General features: G+C 45.1%; 2 protein-coding genes across 2 annotated transcripts; both read right to left on the bottom strand.

The window, feature by feature from the left end:
- Nucleotides 1–5248: 5248 nt before the first annotated feature.
- Nucleotides 5249–9715, bottom strand: arf3a (ADP-ribosylation factor 3a). Its single transcript, XM_080470210.1, has 6 exons — nucleotides 9667–9715; nucleotides 8393–8565; nucleotides 8196–8306; nucleotides 7636–7760; nucleotides 7336–7544; nucleotides 5249–6232 (listed from the first exon to the last, which is right to left on the bottom strand). Exons 2-5 carry the CDS (start codon nucleotides 8538–8540, stop codon nucleotides 7383–7385), a joined length of 546 nt encoding a protein of 181 aa, XP_080326336.1. The 5' UTR covers nucleotides 8541–8565; nucleotides 9667–9715; the 3' UTR covers nucleotides 5249–6232; nucleotides 7336–7382.
- Nucleotides 9716–13203: 3488 nt separating this feature from the next.
- wnt10b (wingless-type MMTV integration site family, member 10b) lies at nucleotides 13204–16427 on the bottom strand. Its single transcript, XM_080469654.1, has 4 exons — nucleotides 16223–16427; nucleotides 15421–15683; nucleotides 14801–15252; nucleotides 13204–14696 (listed from the first exon to the last, which is right to left on the bottom strand). Exons 1-4 carry the CDS (start codon nucleotides 16294–16296, stop codon nucleotides 14196–14198), a joined length of 1290 nt encoding a protein of 429 aa, XP_080325780.1. The 5' UTR covers nucleotides 16297–16427; the 3' UTR covers nucleotides 13204–14195.
- Between the last annotated feature and the right edge of the window lie 217 nt (nucleotides 16428–16644).

Below are 16644 nucleotides of genomic sequence, written 5' to 3'. Positions count from 1 at the left end.
AATATCGTGAACGGAAGGAGTCATACACACCAGCTCCAAACCGCCCGACAACAACTGCACACGACCCGAACACACCTGCAACACGAGTCTCACTCTGCGTCTGTGTTGCTCAGATGAACCTGATGCGTCCAGCTGCAGGGATGCAGCGAGGCGACGACTCCTGAGTATCTTTAAGAGCCGCTGCCGAATTTGCATTTTGGTATCTGATTGTACGAACAAACAATATTCCTATGCATTCTCCTATGCACGCATTTTTTTTCTCTTGCAAATCCACTGATGTCAAACAGAATTTAAGTAAATCTAAAAGCAGAATCTTTTTGGATATCGGGGCAATTCAGGTAGATATACGTATATATATATGGACGAAACTTTGCCACATGATATAATAAACGTTGAGCTAACTATAGAATATGAAGATTTACTCTTAACTAGCAAACGAGGCAGTTCCTCTCTTATCGCACATGTAGTAATGACCCTTCCCCTTTATGGTAATTCCAAATTTTATAGACATTATGAATGGGTCAACCAGTTCAGACCAAAGGCGTTTCTCTTCCATTAAAACTGTTGAATAAATGCTAAAACACTGCAAATGATGGGAAAAGCTGCACAAGTAAACTCAAAATGTCCTTGAAACATCTGTAAACCGTGGAAGACGTACGAGTGACAAACTCCACTAAATCCCTTAAATAAGGCAAAAAAGGTTGACTCAGATAAGACACCGCTGTCCTCTGCAGCTTTTCACATGCATGATGCAGTGAATCTCCCAGCATCAAAGAAAACTGATGTATGAGTGCAGGACAGAAGCTTTACATTAAAGGAATAAAAAGCTGTGCAACTTTATACATATTCTATTCCAAAACACAAGTGAATTGCATGTTATGAGCAGGATAGGAGCTGATGAATATTTACCAACAGATGAATACCAAAGCCCTTCAGAAGCATAATTAGACGTGGAGTTAAATATTTCTGTACCTTCATGTGTTTGGTTTGACCCCATTTGCAGCTTCCATGATAAACACAAGCAGAGTAGTAAAACTCCCCGACGGTCCATGATGATGGAGATCCTCTTTACCCAGATTTGAGCATATCACATGAGTTCAGGTTGTCTTCTGAACAAAAACGACGCAGAATCACAAAGTATGATTTAAAAAAAAGAAGAAAAAAAAAGATCTACAAATTATGATAATTTCCAGAGTTGTGTTAGTTTTTTTTAATGTGAGAGAAAGAGTCAAAGTTTAAGACAAACGCAGCTCGTCTCAAACCTAAGTGGAAATCGCTCCACTGAGAAAAGAGCAAGTTGCATGTTATTCTGATGCTGGGGTTTCCCTCCCTGAGAGAGGCACGTGATTGGCCAGCAGCTTGATTTATTCACCAATCAGAGGTCGGTCCGTCATTTTTTTTTTTCTTCTTCACTGTGAGCCGCAGCTTCAGTGAGAGACACACTTTATGAGATCCTGCAGGATTAATGTGTGATATTCAAAAGAAATAGAGACCGACAGTGGTTTATCTGATCAGATGATTTATTATAAAGTTAAAAGATTAAAAAAAAAAACAAGAGTGAACAACTTGCAGACTGAAGTGTCACACATGCATACCCTAACAGCTAAGAGCTGCTTCAGATGCAAATCGATGTGCACCAGAGTAAAGAGTGGCACGTCCTCCGTGTCTCTGCAGTTATTTTGTTTTCAGCTGCTGCATGTGGAAGCGGTGCTGTGCTCTCCCAGTCTGCAGCCGCGGCTCTGAGTGGCCGTACTGTTTCCCCTGTAAAGAGCAGTATTGTCCCCCGCAGCCCTGTCAACTGGTTAATCACCTCTTTGATGCGTGCGGAGCGGCGTGCCACAATGGGCACATTGTCAGACGGGCAAGTGACTTCTGAACGCACAACAAGAACATGCTTAATTTGAAGAAAATGGCAAGATTCCTCAGCACGGAGCTGAGAGTGAAAATGAGTTTTTCTCTCCTCTAATGGATGAAACTCGGTAAACGCTTCTGACAGATGTACTGCTAACCTCATGTCTGAATGAGAGACTGAAATAGCCGAACAATTCCCGGTTTGTTTGTAAGAAACTTACTTGGGAAGTTTTTCAGGCATTTTAAACGATGTGATTTCCGATAAGCATGTTTGAATGAACCAAGATGCAGAAAGATTGAATCGTGTCTTAATGTAACCTGGTTTAAGTGACGATTCATCAGTTCTTCTAATCGTATGTCAGCCTGAAGAGTGAACTGAAACTCAAAATTCTCTTTTCGGTGTGCAGTGGTTTGCACTCTTACCTGACAGCGAGAATATCTTGAGTTTGATTCTTGTCTTACGGATCTTCTGAGTTAAATTTGTGTGTTATAAGTGTGTACAGGGGTTTTCTCTGTCCCTCTGTGGGTTTTTCCCCTGTGATGGACTGGAGGCACATACCTCCTTTCTCCAATCAGCCGAGATCAGCTCCAGCCCTTTGAGCTGTAGAAGAGAAGATGGATGGATAAATGAAATTGTCTCCTCTCTGAAGTTTTCCGTCCAGCAGGAGGAGACAGAGTCTGACGAACAGCGTCAGGATCTCATCGCTGCTTCAGAGCCAGTGAGAAGTGGAAGCAGTGTTTACACAAATAGTATATAGATTTTTTGTTTTTTAAAACATAGCCAATTATTGAGTCCAAATTGTATTTATCTTTGATTGAAATAATTGCATTTCATTGTAATAGTCAGATACGGATGGATTTGCAAAAAATTTTGTGCCAAAAAATCAGAAGAATCATTACTGATGTGTTACGATATATTGTGTATTTGGGTTATTGTTATTCTTATTGTTCTTATTATTTTTTTGTATCTTGTCCAGTATAAAATGCACAATTTTAGAGTAGCAAGACAAAAACCCAATGCATTTTGGCAATCATTTCCAGACGTCTTTCAGTAAAGGTCTGGAGACTTTTCACAGTTTCTGCAGAGTCTGGCACTTTGACGACGCCACCATGGTGTCAGCCTCAGTGTCAGCCCCGGTGGCCCTGTCCCTTCCAAGGCGAGCTTGTGAGGGGTGCCTGCTGTGGCCTTTTGCAGTTGCCACTCCCTTCAGAGATTGATGAATTGATTGTGGGGCTGCTGCCAGTGTGTCTGTGCCCCCGGCGAAGGTGTCCCGGTTACGGGTGGGAATCCCAGCTATGGCATCCGCCCTGGGGCTACTATTGTGGCCGTCCTGCAGGGGGCCCTGGGGGCTGGTGGCCCTGGGAGCAGCTCCGACTCACATACTGCTGTCACACCCTTGGAGACACAGCAGCACTCTCCCCTGAGCGGACCTCTGATTGGCTCTGACAAAATGACTCTGAGGAGTGCAGCAATTGCACAGGGAAACTACCTGATTGTGCCAAACTTCTCCTAATGACAGCAGTTAGGAAAGGACAAGGCCGACAAGTAGATCGATGCCCCCCTCCCCCCCACCTGACTGACTCATTCCCTACTTGGTCATCAATAGAAGTCCTTTCTTGATCTAATTCAATTATAAAGAATAATTCACATCAGCATTGGTTATAGCACATCAAGCCTGCTGTAGGAATGGAAATATAATTTTGCTTGTCATGAGTCTCAGGTTAAGACGTGGGACATTACGAGCAATTGAGGAATAAAGAAAAAGAAAGAACAATATTGTGCACAAGTTCAAATGTGAGCTCGGAACCTTCATGCACACACTGCAAAGAGAACCCTCCCCCCCCCCCCCCCCCCCCCCCCCACGTGTTCATCTCTCACAAAGTGGACGTACATCAAAGAGACGCTGTGAGTTTATTTTCCTGACTTTAAATATTCGCTGCACACTCTCCGGTGACTCTTGTTTGGCTTTTCCTGCTCATGCAGGAGGAATTTCTGATTGGGGACACATGCATTCTGACACCAGCAGCCATGAAAGCCGCCCGCAGCAGATCACTGAGACTAAATATGTGGTTCTCGGATATTTTGCATCAAACACTGCATTTGGGCCGAATGTGGCGAGGTGGTCAGTCCCGGGCAAACAGACAGTTGTTTGAAATCTGCACCACTTGCAGATGATTTTCCCTCTCTTTGGACCAGTTCGGCCTCGAAAGCATCTGCAACCTTTCTCCCAAAGAGCCCGCGGAGTTCTTTACAACCTGGCACGACGACAGCAAACACTTCAGCAGAAAAGGACTGAGTGGACACTAAATGTCAGAGTTTAATTAACACATCTTTCCCCTTTTCATTCCTTGACAGGTTCCAATCATTTGCACCTTGGTTTGAATCTTTATTGTGACGCATCTTAACTGTGCACCCACTCAGATTTTATTTTGTTAAACTTCACCTAAAGTATAAATGTAACCTTAAATGTGCATCATTTTTTGTGACAAGAGTCAAGATTTAAATGCATCATGTAAGAAAATACATAAGGATTGAGGCGGTTTGACAATTGTGACAACTTGCTTTAGCACATGGCTGTATGAACAAACAATAGGATGTGGGACCAGTTGCATCGTGGTGTAGTTTTCGAGAGTTTGCACGTTCTCTCTGCATTAGACCATAAATATGCCCTTGAGGCTGGTGATTCTAAATTGCTCATATATGTGAATAAGTCTGTCTATGTTTCTTCCCGCCGCCAACACATGCGTGTTCCAGCTCGCCAATGATTTTAATCATTGGGCATGTAACATTGCTACTGTATGAGCCCCGCAGCTCGTTAACATGTCAGAGGGCGGTTTTACGTGATGCACCTGAACGCATCACTCAAAGCTGTTAGCTACTAAGGGGCTTTTTCTACTGCACAGCTTATTTGTTTTCAGAAACACATTTCGCTGAACTGTTTCAGTAATAGAAGAGAAAGTTTGTGTCCGAGCCGTGATGTTGGTCTGGTTTTAACTGCAGGGGCTGACAGCTGTCTGCGCAAACAGGGGGCGGAGTCACAAGCCCCTGTTGAGCTTGCGCCCTAGGCCAGCTGCCCACATCGTCCATAGCAAAATCTGCCACTGATTAATTCTATACATTCTATACATCAGCGACATCTCAGCTCTGGTCTCAGTGTTTTCTTGCGCTCACCATTAAGAAATCTGACGGCTAGATTTGAGTCTCTTGCCCACAGGGCCTTATGGCTGACACTCCTGGTATAAACGCTGATTGACATGGAATCATTAGCTAACAGGTGTTAGATGCAAAACGGAAACCTAAACACATCAATATGATGATCACGGAAGCTGACATCCCCTGACACAGCGAAAGAAATGAGTGCGGCGAAGCAAACTTATGTTTCCAGTTTTTTTTATTGATCAATGTAGTGCCAGGAATCATTAAATCATTTAACACCTCTGCACATGTTTGTGTTGCTTTCATTTCCTTCACAAGTTAAATTACTTTTTTTTTTATGCAAACACATTTGTCAGTTGGAATGTTGTGCGGATCTGCCAATCGTCACAGAACAAAATGAGTTTAGCCACAACGGTGCCGTCGGTGTCGCAGGTCAGAGGCGAGACACACCGACGTCGAGACATTCCTACATACAAACCTGTTAATCAAAGAGAAATTAACCACTTGGCGAAATAAGGCCACGAAAACAAAGTTCACACCAAACCGAACATGATAAGAGGGCACGTCACGCACACGCGCACGCACACACACACTGCTGCCAGGTATCTGCCAACACACCGACCCCGATATCTACAGGTGTATTAACAGCACTTCATTTTTAACCATGGTATACTCTTCTCGTTACATAATCATATATACAGCTGCGCTGACATAGAAAAAGCATGCTTTTTGCATATTAGAAGGTTGTTCGGTAAACTTTACACTAAATCCATGACATTTATTAGTACAGCATTGTTCCAACCAGCAGCAGTGATTTAGACTAACAAATATAGTCCGAGGAAAACAGGCTATTATAATTCACTTTTATTACAGATCTTGTACAGTATTAACATGCCTCGTGAAGCAGTATTACTATCATCCGCTCTCCTAGTTTTGAAGTTATGAAAACTCATAAAGACATCTGCCAAAATATGTGTTTGCAAATCAAAATGGAAAACAAAACAAAAAACGGCACAAACAACCAGTGAAAGAAAACACTCCGATCACACACACCAGAAATAACAGACGTTACATTTTATACAACAATAATGCATCTCCAGTTATGTGGTGAAACACAAGGAACACGTATGATGTTACGCCAGTCGGGGATGATTAAATCAGGTTGATAAGCAATGCGAGTTTCTTCTGACGAACGCGGTGCAGCAGCCGCTCGCACAAACGGACCTATAAAATAAACATTCAGAACCATGTCAGCTCTCTAATATCTGCCCATCGCATGCTGTGCAGGAGGCCACGGTGCCGGTACGGTGCGCCCGTTCCGTCGCCCGTGTCGGTTGCGTCGTCGCGCCTCGCTGATGCCAGACAAATTGTTTTAACCCTTAAGGAGCCGGGCAAGTCGACTAAGAACAAATCTTTATTTACAGCAGCGGCCTGCGGTGGTTCACAGCTCTTACAAGCCCACGAGCCGGTGCTGGGAGGTCTCCATGCAGACTGGGAAGCAGTAATGTACAGTCGATATTGGAGCTTCTTTTCTTTTTTTTTTTTTCGAGCTGCCTGAGCAGTAAATGCACATTGCAATAAAGGGAGAGAGAGAATGTTACAAAAACCAATAAAGAAAGCCATGAATAAATAAATTAATGTTGAAAAAAATATAGATATCATTTAGAATTATTCACGACGTCAGAAGAATTTTTACTTAACAAAAAAATAAATTAAAAGAACAAAAAAAAAAATCACATTTAAATCAAATCCAGTGTCTTGATGAACACATGAACTGAGCTCCAAACCAGCAAACGTTGGTGAAAATGTTTGTTTGGACAACAAATTACGACATTACATTAATCTGAGTGTATCTATATATTTATATATATATTTTAAACAATGCGATAGTAATCTGACATAGTAATAGTACTCCCACTATACTATTAGGACATTCTTTATAAATTACACCAAGTTCATAGTATTTGAAGGGCGGCTGCTTTGCCACCATGAGTTAAGATTCATTATATTTTCCGAACAAATTAAGATTAAAGACTGCCGAGCAGGGGGGAATCCATATACCTTTACATTAACATCATACCATCCCAATATTTAAGTCATTAGTTTATATAATGTAAATTATTTAAGGTCAACTTTGACACCAGTTGGATTTGTAAATAATTAAAATGCTCACTACAGACCCAAACAGAAAAAGAAAAGAAGAAAATCAAAGTGAGAGGATGAAGTAGAAGTATCTGGGAGGGAAGAAAGCCGGTGAGAGTCACCCCCTGGGAGCTTTTCAGCATTTCCTCTCTATGTAAACACAATGGATCCACTTTAACCTCTACCTGGAGCTGGCACCCAGGCTCTTCCCCGCTGGACCGACCGGGGCCCTTCACTTCTTGTTCTTCAGCTGATTGGCCAGCCAGTCCAGGCCCTCGTAGAGGCCGTCCCCGCTGGTGGCGCAGGTGGCCTGGATGTACCAGTTGCGGTGGCGTAGCGAGTGCAGGCCCAGCTTGTCTGTGATCTCCGCAGCGTTCATGGCATTGGGCAGGTCCTGAAGAAAAAGAAGAAAAAAAAAAAAACAGTCAAGTCGGGAGACTTCTGACGGCGAGGAGGCTCGTTGCAAATCAAGAGGACGTCCGCACCTGTTTGTTGGCAAAGACGAGGAGAACGGCGTCCCGCAGCTCGTCCTCGGCCAGCATCCTCATCAGCTCCTCCCGGGCTTCGTTCACCCGCTCGCGATCATTGCTGTCCACCACGAAGATCAAACCTGAGATGGAGCAAAAGCGTTAAAAGCTGCTTGTTATAGGTGGCAAAGTGGAACTACGAAGGGCCGTTCGGGAGGCAACGAGGAGCCGTTGTGGCGTTTTCTGCTGGAACTTTGTGGCGTGCCTGTGTCAGAGAGCACACTGCTGCTGCCCTTTGTTTGTGCTTCACGGATGTTTTCTTACTTTTGTTTTCATACATGCCAAGGTGTGAACTCACCGCGACATCGCAATGCTAAAAATAACACATATTGTTAAACTTTGTTTCAGTGTCCAGGATTTCAGGATGACTAAGGCCGTGATAATTGGAGCCTGAAGGTAAAAGACATCATCTGAAGCATTAGTCAGATTTGACCCTCAGGAGGAAAACACGCTCTGCATGATGGCACACACTGGAGAGGCCCGATTATATCCAACATGGCGGTTTCATCCTAACTCACCCTGGGTGTTCTGGAAGTAATGTCTCCAAAGGGGACGGATCTTGTCCTGGCCACCCACGTCCCACACGGTGAAGCTGATGTTCTTGTACTCCACCGTCTCCACATTAAAACCTTAATCAAATGCAAAAAAAAAAAAAAAAGACAATCAGCTGCACGAACGTGAGAAACTCATTTTGATTTATTCTCTCCTCGCGTACCGATTGTGGGGATGGTGGTGACGATCTCCCCGAGCTTCAGCTTGTACAGGATGGTGGTTTTCCCCGCAGCATCCAGCCCCACCATGAGAATCCTCATCTCCTTCTTGCCTATCAGGCTCTTCAGCAGGTTCCCGAAGATGTTTCCCATGGTTGACCGGCGGCTCTCGGTATGACTGCAGCGGAGAAACATCACACGGAGAGCTGAAAATGACCGCGTTCTATACATGGCAACAAAGCAGCCCAAAAACAAACTGCGAACCACATTTGAAAAGTCAAAAACCACACACAGGAAAAACCCTGTGGCGAGACGGCAGCTCTTCAAAAGCCAGTCTCAACATTACCACCTCGTTACGGCTGGGAGCCACCTCAGAGGGAAGCCCGTAAAGGCGCACTTCACACCTCGGCAAGCGGCTGACCCGACTCGGAAGGCTGTGACAGCTCACTGGGAAAGCAGGCCGCCACGCTGGATCCCTGCTCCTGTGGATCAGCTTTTATGTGGTGCCGAGTAACCAACTCACCCCTTAACGCCGTTTGCAGGCAAATTTTGGGGCAATCAGTTCATTTGACATTAGGTGACTCACGACCCGCCAGAATGGATGGAGCGGGATGCTCGCAGCACCGAGGAGGGAATGTGAATTAATCGAGAGGTGAGGCACCAACTCGGCTGTCAACTTGTGCTAACGTTTTCTTCCCATCATGCTTTGGGGATGAACAGAATTAATTAAAAAAAATAAAATAAAATGCACCCAAAACCTTTTGCAGTGGAGCGTCACTCTTCCCCTCCCATAGTAAATAAAATAAAATAAAATAAACATGTATTTTATTATTTGAGTGTGTAAGAAAGGCTGTCACTGACTGCATCCATTGATTTCCTCAATGGGATGTGCGGCTGCAGCTGCAGCACATCTGTCATAACGAGGGGAAGGAGACTGATGCTGCAGTCCGACCACCCGGACCTCAGAAACACCACAACCACCTGCATTTCAGCTGGACATTACAGACATTCCCGTTTGAGAACTATATCACCATTAGTTAACAGCTGGTGCATTTATTCCTTAAAATAATAATGATTAAAAAAAAATCTACACGCTGTAATTCCCTCGCAGTCACGACAGAAAACGCACCAGTCGGCCTCGTGTCGTCGCTCACAGGCCGTTCATTCATCCCGAGGCTTTTCAACGCAACGGATCCACGCGCAGACCCGCCGAATTCAGCTTTAATACCCGCATGCATCTTCCGAGTATTTTCACAATTTGCATCTCATTCACACTTACCCTGTGCACGGCAGGCAGGACACCAGCTGGATCCGGAGAAAGGAGGACTGCACGCAAAGTCTCGCGATGCGCCGCGGCTGGGAGGCTGCGTGATCTCGCGAGATCAGGAGGGCCAGAGCCTCTTCGGTCACTTGTTTAAAAAAAAAAAAAAACAACCTTGCAGAGACTCTTTGTAAAACTGCCTTTATGCATCATCACATCCCGAGCTTTCTTTTGTACACCATATATTTGCTTTATTTTATGATTAAATCTAAAATGAGATGCCTTCATTGTCATAAAATAATGCACAAAAAATACAATCAAATTCTGCAGGCAGTCTCTGACAGTAGCAGCATGACAGTCATAGTGGGAATCTTAGAGGTAATTGTGTGAATGCCTTGATTAGTGATCCAAATCTCTTATTACTTCTTCCAAATACCAATACCAAAACGTACAGCTTGTTCATGAGAAGAGTGCTATGCTGTGTGCTTTTTCATTACTTTAACCGTTTCCGAAAAGAATCACAAAAAAATCTTTGGATCAAGCAGTTCAGCACAGGAAGATCCCCTTTGAGCTCAGCATCTCCGAGGCAACAGACACTGATCCCAGCATCTCCAAGACAACAGACACTGATCCCAGCATCTCCGAGGCAACAGACACTGATCCCAGCATCTCCAAGTCAACAGACACTGATCTCCACATGGAGCCACCGAGATCAAAGGAGATCAGCTTTATTCAGCCTTCAGCACTCAAACCTCCAGTTACATACCGTCAATGCTTGTATTTCATAGTAAAGATATACAGCTGCACGGCGCGAAATTGTTTATATAAAAACGGCTCCCAATATTTTAAAAGTTAAGCACATATAAAAGTGTAAGCTGCATCCATTTAGGGTCAGCAGTCAACCTCACATGCATGTTTCTGGACTGTGGGAGGAAACCAGAGTACCTGGAGGAGAAAATGCAAACTCCACACAGAAAGGCCCCGGCCGGTATTTGAACCCAGACCTTTGCTGTGATACGAGAGAGCTAACCACTGCACCACCGTGCAACCCAAGTATAAGCTGATGAATTTAACGCATCTGGTTTTAATAATTAAAGAAACATTGACCCATAAAGCTTTGTCATTTGTTTCACAATAATTTTATTTTTTTTTTAAACTATGACACATTCTCAGCTTTAAATCTCTGAATGAAATACGCTGTTATGGGAAACCCACAAGAAAAACAATATTGACTGTAACAGTGAGTCTGCCGGGAAAATGCTTGAATAATTAACACAGGAATCATCTTAATGAATAAGTTAATGGAAGTCTGTAATAGGATGCCAGGTGATTCTTCCTGGCAGCAGTCTCTGTGTAGATAATGAGGTGACAGGAGGCAACAAAACCTAGACTGAATCAATATTTTAGCAGGTTTAAGCTTGAGTACTGATTCAAAAACAACGACAACACACAAAAAAGAAGATATCAGGTAACACAAGGTGTATATTTGTGTGATTTGAAGGTGGAAATTCATTCAGAAATGAGGAGGTAATGGATTTTTTTCCTCAAAGCAGTTTGGGTTTTTCCCATCTTATGTCTAAAAAAGAAACAAAACAAAAAAAAACCAAAACCAACCAGGTGTGATCAGGCAACACGCCCCTAGAACCACAAGTGAATCCAACTTTTGCCTCGTTTCTTTCCTTCCTCTCTGTTTTGTGTCAGTCAGTGGTCCGGTAATAGATGTGTTTATCAATTCAGCGGCGAAGGCATTGGAATATAGAGGGGAGCAGATGTTTGCAGCTGCAGACCAGATTATGGGGTGGAGTGGATGGCGGCGGCGGCGGCGGGGTGGGGGGGAGTGCATTTGTGTGTGCGCGGGGAGTTCGGCGAGGGTTACGGGGGGGGTTACGGCGGGCTCGGGTGGTGGCAGCAGAGGTAGGGTGGGGAGTTATGACTTGAAGGAGCCTTCCCCTCTGAAGTGTATGCCAGCGTGCACCCCAGCAAACACAATCACAAGTCTGGTTGGTTCTGCTCGCTGAACTAATGAGGGCCTGCACGTTGAGGGCAGGGGCTTTGATGTCCTGGGTAGCTGGCTCCTTGTGTTTTCTCTCCCGCTCTCCTTCCCTGCCTGACCCACATCAAAAAAATGAAAGGGGAGTTGAGAAGCAGATGTTTTGAGGCATGTATTTATACAGAGTACACTTTATTCACCCCCTTTCTCCATAACCCATTTGTCCTTCGCTTCTGCACCTCTCCTGTACGTAAGCGCGAAGGATCTCTCTCGCTATCTTTATATCCAACTAAACACACTAAATCGCCTTACTTTATACATATAATCATCCTGTCAATCAAAGTGGGTAACTTTTATCTCCACTAACTTCCTCTCTCTTGCCTGCCTCTCTTTAATTTCAGCCCAGTCTGGATGTCATTACTTGGGGGGGGCAAGTCAATGTGTTGCTATGCATGTGTCTGTGTCTGCAGCGATGAGGGGGGAGAATGGGAAAAAGAGAGGGAAGAGAGAGACTGAGAGCAGTCCCAGGCCGTCCACCAACCTCTGTCTCACACATGGGGGGAAACAGTGACAGGAAATTCCCTCTTGCAGCAGCTCCAGGGTGAAACGATAAAAGAATGAAGAAATGCAAACCAGAAATCCAGTCCCTTATCATTCCATACCGCTCACTGTCTCCTCTACGCTCCTTCGCCAGGCTGCCATTCCTCAGAAGTCAAAGGATGTTTTTTTTTTTATTTAACCAAAGTCCATACAAACAACACTTAATTGGCATTAAAACCCAGTGTAGTGGGGCATGTTTTCCCAGCAGACAGAGCATGCAGACAGTTTAAATTAGCCGAGATATCCAGGAATGCTGCGATCGTAAATTGAGTCAAGTGATGACATTAGTGTTTTGCTAAATGTCCGTGCACCAGCGTGCATGTTTTTGATTCCGATCCGTGGCTAGGATTTCTGCAAACAGTCACACCGAAATGCACGGATGTAAATATCTGTGAGTGCGTGTTTATATTTGTGTAGTCTGTCGCCCAGGTAACTGGGATGCGGCGTCTCAGCAGCACGTGGTTCACAAAGTCCCATCTGTGGCTGTGAACTCCGGGCAGATGATCCTCTCTGACGCTCACACAGCGAAGGCTGGTATAATCACCCCCACTCGCTGCTCTCTTGATGCTCCTCTCCAGTAATAAAAGTCATACTTTAAGGAAACAATATCCTGCAGCCATAAAAAGTCCTTCTCCCAGCATGACGCGGCCATAAAAAAAAAGGCTCTCACCTCCCAAATCTGTACTGCATGGAGCTTAGCCCCCATTTACACAGCAACAGACACACACACACACACACACACACACACACACACACACACACACACACACACACACACACACACACACACACACACACACACACACACACACACACACACACACACACACACACACACACACGCCCCTCAGCATCATTTCGAGACTAAAGTAGGTCCATCTCTCACTTTGACATGTCGTACATGTGGGAAGAATCTAAAGACTGCTCAGGCTTGATGGAAAGGACGAGGGCAAGCACATAAGATCAAGAGCTCAGTCAGGATTTCATAGCAAAGTGTCACACATCACATTACAGTTATACCAAGAGGAAGCATATTTCTGGCATTATATTGGTATGAAATCATAAAAAGGAAAAAAAAAAACATGACCACAAGCAACCATTCTCATATGTAAATACAATCGTTACATTATATAAATAAATATGAATGATTAGTTGTTCAGTGTAACAAATAAAAGGACTGAAATTGTTTCCAAAGGTATATCAACTTTCCCATCGTGACTTTTATGAGTATACAAACTTTGATAAGCTTATAAAGGTCCTGCATGTGCGATTTGTCCTGTTACTGGGAGAGAGTTTCTCCATCGAACGCGTCAGTCCTTCAAAAAGCGCAGTGCTGTGTCTTCTTAAATTAGTAGAAGCTTTAACTTGAAAGAGTCCAACGCTGACTGCTAAATAGTCTCCTCTGTCCGAGATACAGGTGCAAAATATACAAACAGGACAAGATGTTTGTTATACTGCAATGAGACTTTGCTGTCTAACAGTGCTGGTTCACTATCCTCAGCCTGCGGGCCGCAATCAAAACAACAGGCTCTAATACAAATATAATATTATTAATAACACATTTACAAATATACATGTGCACATTAAGATACACAGCTACTGTACAGTAAGGTGAGTCATCATGTAGATGGGACTAGAAATGTTTTGTGAAATAGAGAAGAAGGGGTATAGGCAGTTTTCTTCATGGCTGGGAGGCCGGCGTCTAAACAGACCATGGCAAGACAAATGACATGAGTCACCTCGTCAATCTCTGACTTGGCATTTTCAGAATAACAGCGGCTACAAAGAGAAAATAGATCCCAGATGATAGACTGAGAAAAGGAAAGGGGCGGATAAACAGATTTTGTGGAACAGTTGCACAAGAAGCAAAAACAAAAGCGGGGGACAACGCGAGTGGGTGAAAGGAACGGGTTCGCCATCTTGAGTCCTGGATGGCTCAAAGCACTCAACTGGGGATCTACTTGCACACGTTGACCCACTCTGTGAGGCGACACTCTTCGCACAGCACGTAGCAACACCAGTGAAATCGACAATTGCAACGCTCGCTGCGCGTCTGTTTCAGGATGTTGTGGCCGCGGCCGCAGCACAGTGAGCCGCAGCCGTCTGTGCCGTGGCTCGTTTTATTGCAGATGCGTCCCTGCGTGCCCGGAGAGTCCGTGGAGGCGTCGTGCTCGCAGAAATCGGGAGACTTCTCAAAGTACACCAGCTCTCTGGACATACTTCGACGGCGCCCCCCACTGAGCCCTCCGGAGTTTCCACCGGCGCTATTCTCCATTCGAGGGTTGAAAACTCCATTGTTTTTGTTCTGAGAGTTGACAAAGATGGCTGACAGGAACTTCTCTTTCAGCAGGGAACCAACAAGCCGGAACTCTGGAGACACGTGCCAGCAGGTTTTGAACTGACAGCTGCCCGAGGTGCCGTGGCATTTGCACTTCCTTGTCATGTTGTCAGTCACTATCTGTGGAGAGAAAGATAAATCAAGTTAAAACAACTGCGACAACAAGTCTTGATAACGACGTAGGTGGGGAGGGCTGACACCAAGTGACGAAGCACTTCATTCACCTGCCGTCCCACGCGGTTGTTGTGCATCCTCATGCGAGCGTGGATATCTCGAGGGGACCCGCGGGAGTCCAGCCAGTCTCTGGAGAAACGGTCCCCAAACCGCACGTCGTGACTGCAGCCGCCCCATTCCCAGGTGTCTTGCATGGAACTTAGCTCATCGGGCAAAGGCTTGAGCAGGCCGGAGGGGTGGGCGGAGCGCAGGTTAGCGGGCAGGTTACCGCGATGGCCGTTCAGCTCCGAGGGCAATGACCGCGTGACGTCGATGCCTACACCGCCCTTCTGGAGGGTCTGCAGCTGCAGCTGTGTAAGCTTCAGCCGGATCTTGTCATCGTCCTGGCGTCGCTTGCCCTCGCAGCCACACCCCCGCAGTTTGCCCATGCTGCAGGCCGAGGCCACAGAGTGAGCCACACCCGCTGCCAACAGGGCCAGGGAGAAGGCACTCTCGCGAAAACCTGGGAGCAAGAGGGACAAACTCAAATAGCCGAAAAATGATCATTATCGTAGCTGTAAATATGACATTTGTGTACCAAACATTATCTACACTCGGAACTACACCCTCCTCCCATCAACCACAGCTCACATATTGCCTGACTTCATCCTAGCTGGCCTGAGACTCTCACCCCTTTTGAGGATGGTGCTGTGGTGGGGCAGCTTGTCAAGGCCCTCTAGCGAGGAGCAGTTCCAGCGCTGGTCCCGGAGCTGGTGCTGGCATTCATGGATGGCCACCTGGATGCCCTGCAGAGCAGATGCTGTCACATCAGGGTTGCGCACACACATCCGCATTTGTCGTTTACTGAGGCCTGCCAGCCTCAGACAGACAGAGTTGGGGGTAAGCACTGGATCTCCTGCCACCTTCAGGCTGAGGATATCATTACACAGCACCCTACAGGGAGGGGGGGTTAGAGGTAGAGACAGAGGGAGAGAGAGATGGTTGGTGGGGGGCATCATCAGAGTTTTTTTCTCGGATCCAGACAAGTTTGTTGCAGTCATTTGCAATACTTAACAGATTATTAAAAGTTTAAGAAAGATGTGCTCATTTTAGAAATACATGTAAAAGTATTTACCACTGCTTGGATCACTGTTCCCTAAAGTTAGTAAATACAATTCTAAACAAATATGTAGATGAGAATTATCAGAAACAGATATAAAAAGCAAAAGAAAACTGTAAGATTCAAGCTGAAGTGTCTTACATAGTTTAGATTTATCAAAGGTTTAAAAAAAAAAGAAGGAAAAAACTGATTCGGGTGTTTTAATATTTCATGAAATTAGTTTAAAAAATCTGATGCAGATGTTTCAGTTTTGAAATAAAATTCCTTCAAATTATATTACAAAATAATTTCCCTCCACCCCTCCTGACTAATCCAGTGCAGCCGCAAACCCGCATGTAACATCAACTCTCCTGGCGCTCTCAAGTGCACTTACGTTAACGCAGGTGACATAAGTGCTGCTGCCAAAATCAGGAATTGGTCCCAGCGGAGTTTGTTTGATAGCTCCATTTGGTTGAGCGTGTTTCGCGACGTGACATTAAAACACAGGTGATAGTGTCCAGGTCTGAAAGAGAATATGAAAAAAGGAAGAAGAGTCCAGTATTATCGATGCACCGCCAAACGACTGCGCGAGTGAAGACGGAGAACAGAGGAGCTCGGGGGCGAGAGTAAACGGGAGAGGGGGGGGAGAGAGAAAGAGGGGAGGGGAGTAGATGCCTCTACAGGCGACTGTTTGCAAAATATTGGCCAATGTGAAAGTTGGATCACCAGTTGATCGTTTTATTATTTGAAAACGCGGTCACTTGTCCAAGCGTAAAATGAGGTCTCCAAACTTTTTACGCACGAGGATTCTCTAAA

Source organism: Lipophrys pholis (assembly GCF_963383615.2).
Source record: "Lipophrys pholis genome assembly, chromosome: 8".
Classification (NCBI taxonomy): Eukaryota; Metazoa; Chordata; class Actinopteri; order Blenniiformes; family Blenniidae; genus Lipophrys; species Lipophrys pholis.
The sequence above is the reverse complement of the archived record's forward strand: the minus strand, read 5'-3'. Positions and strand labels throughout refer to the sequence as shown.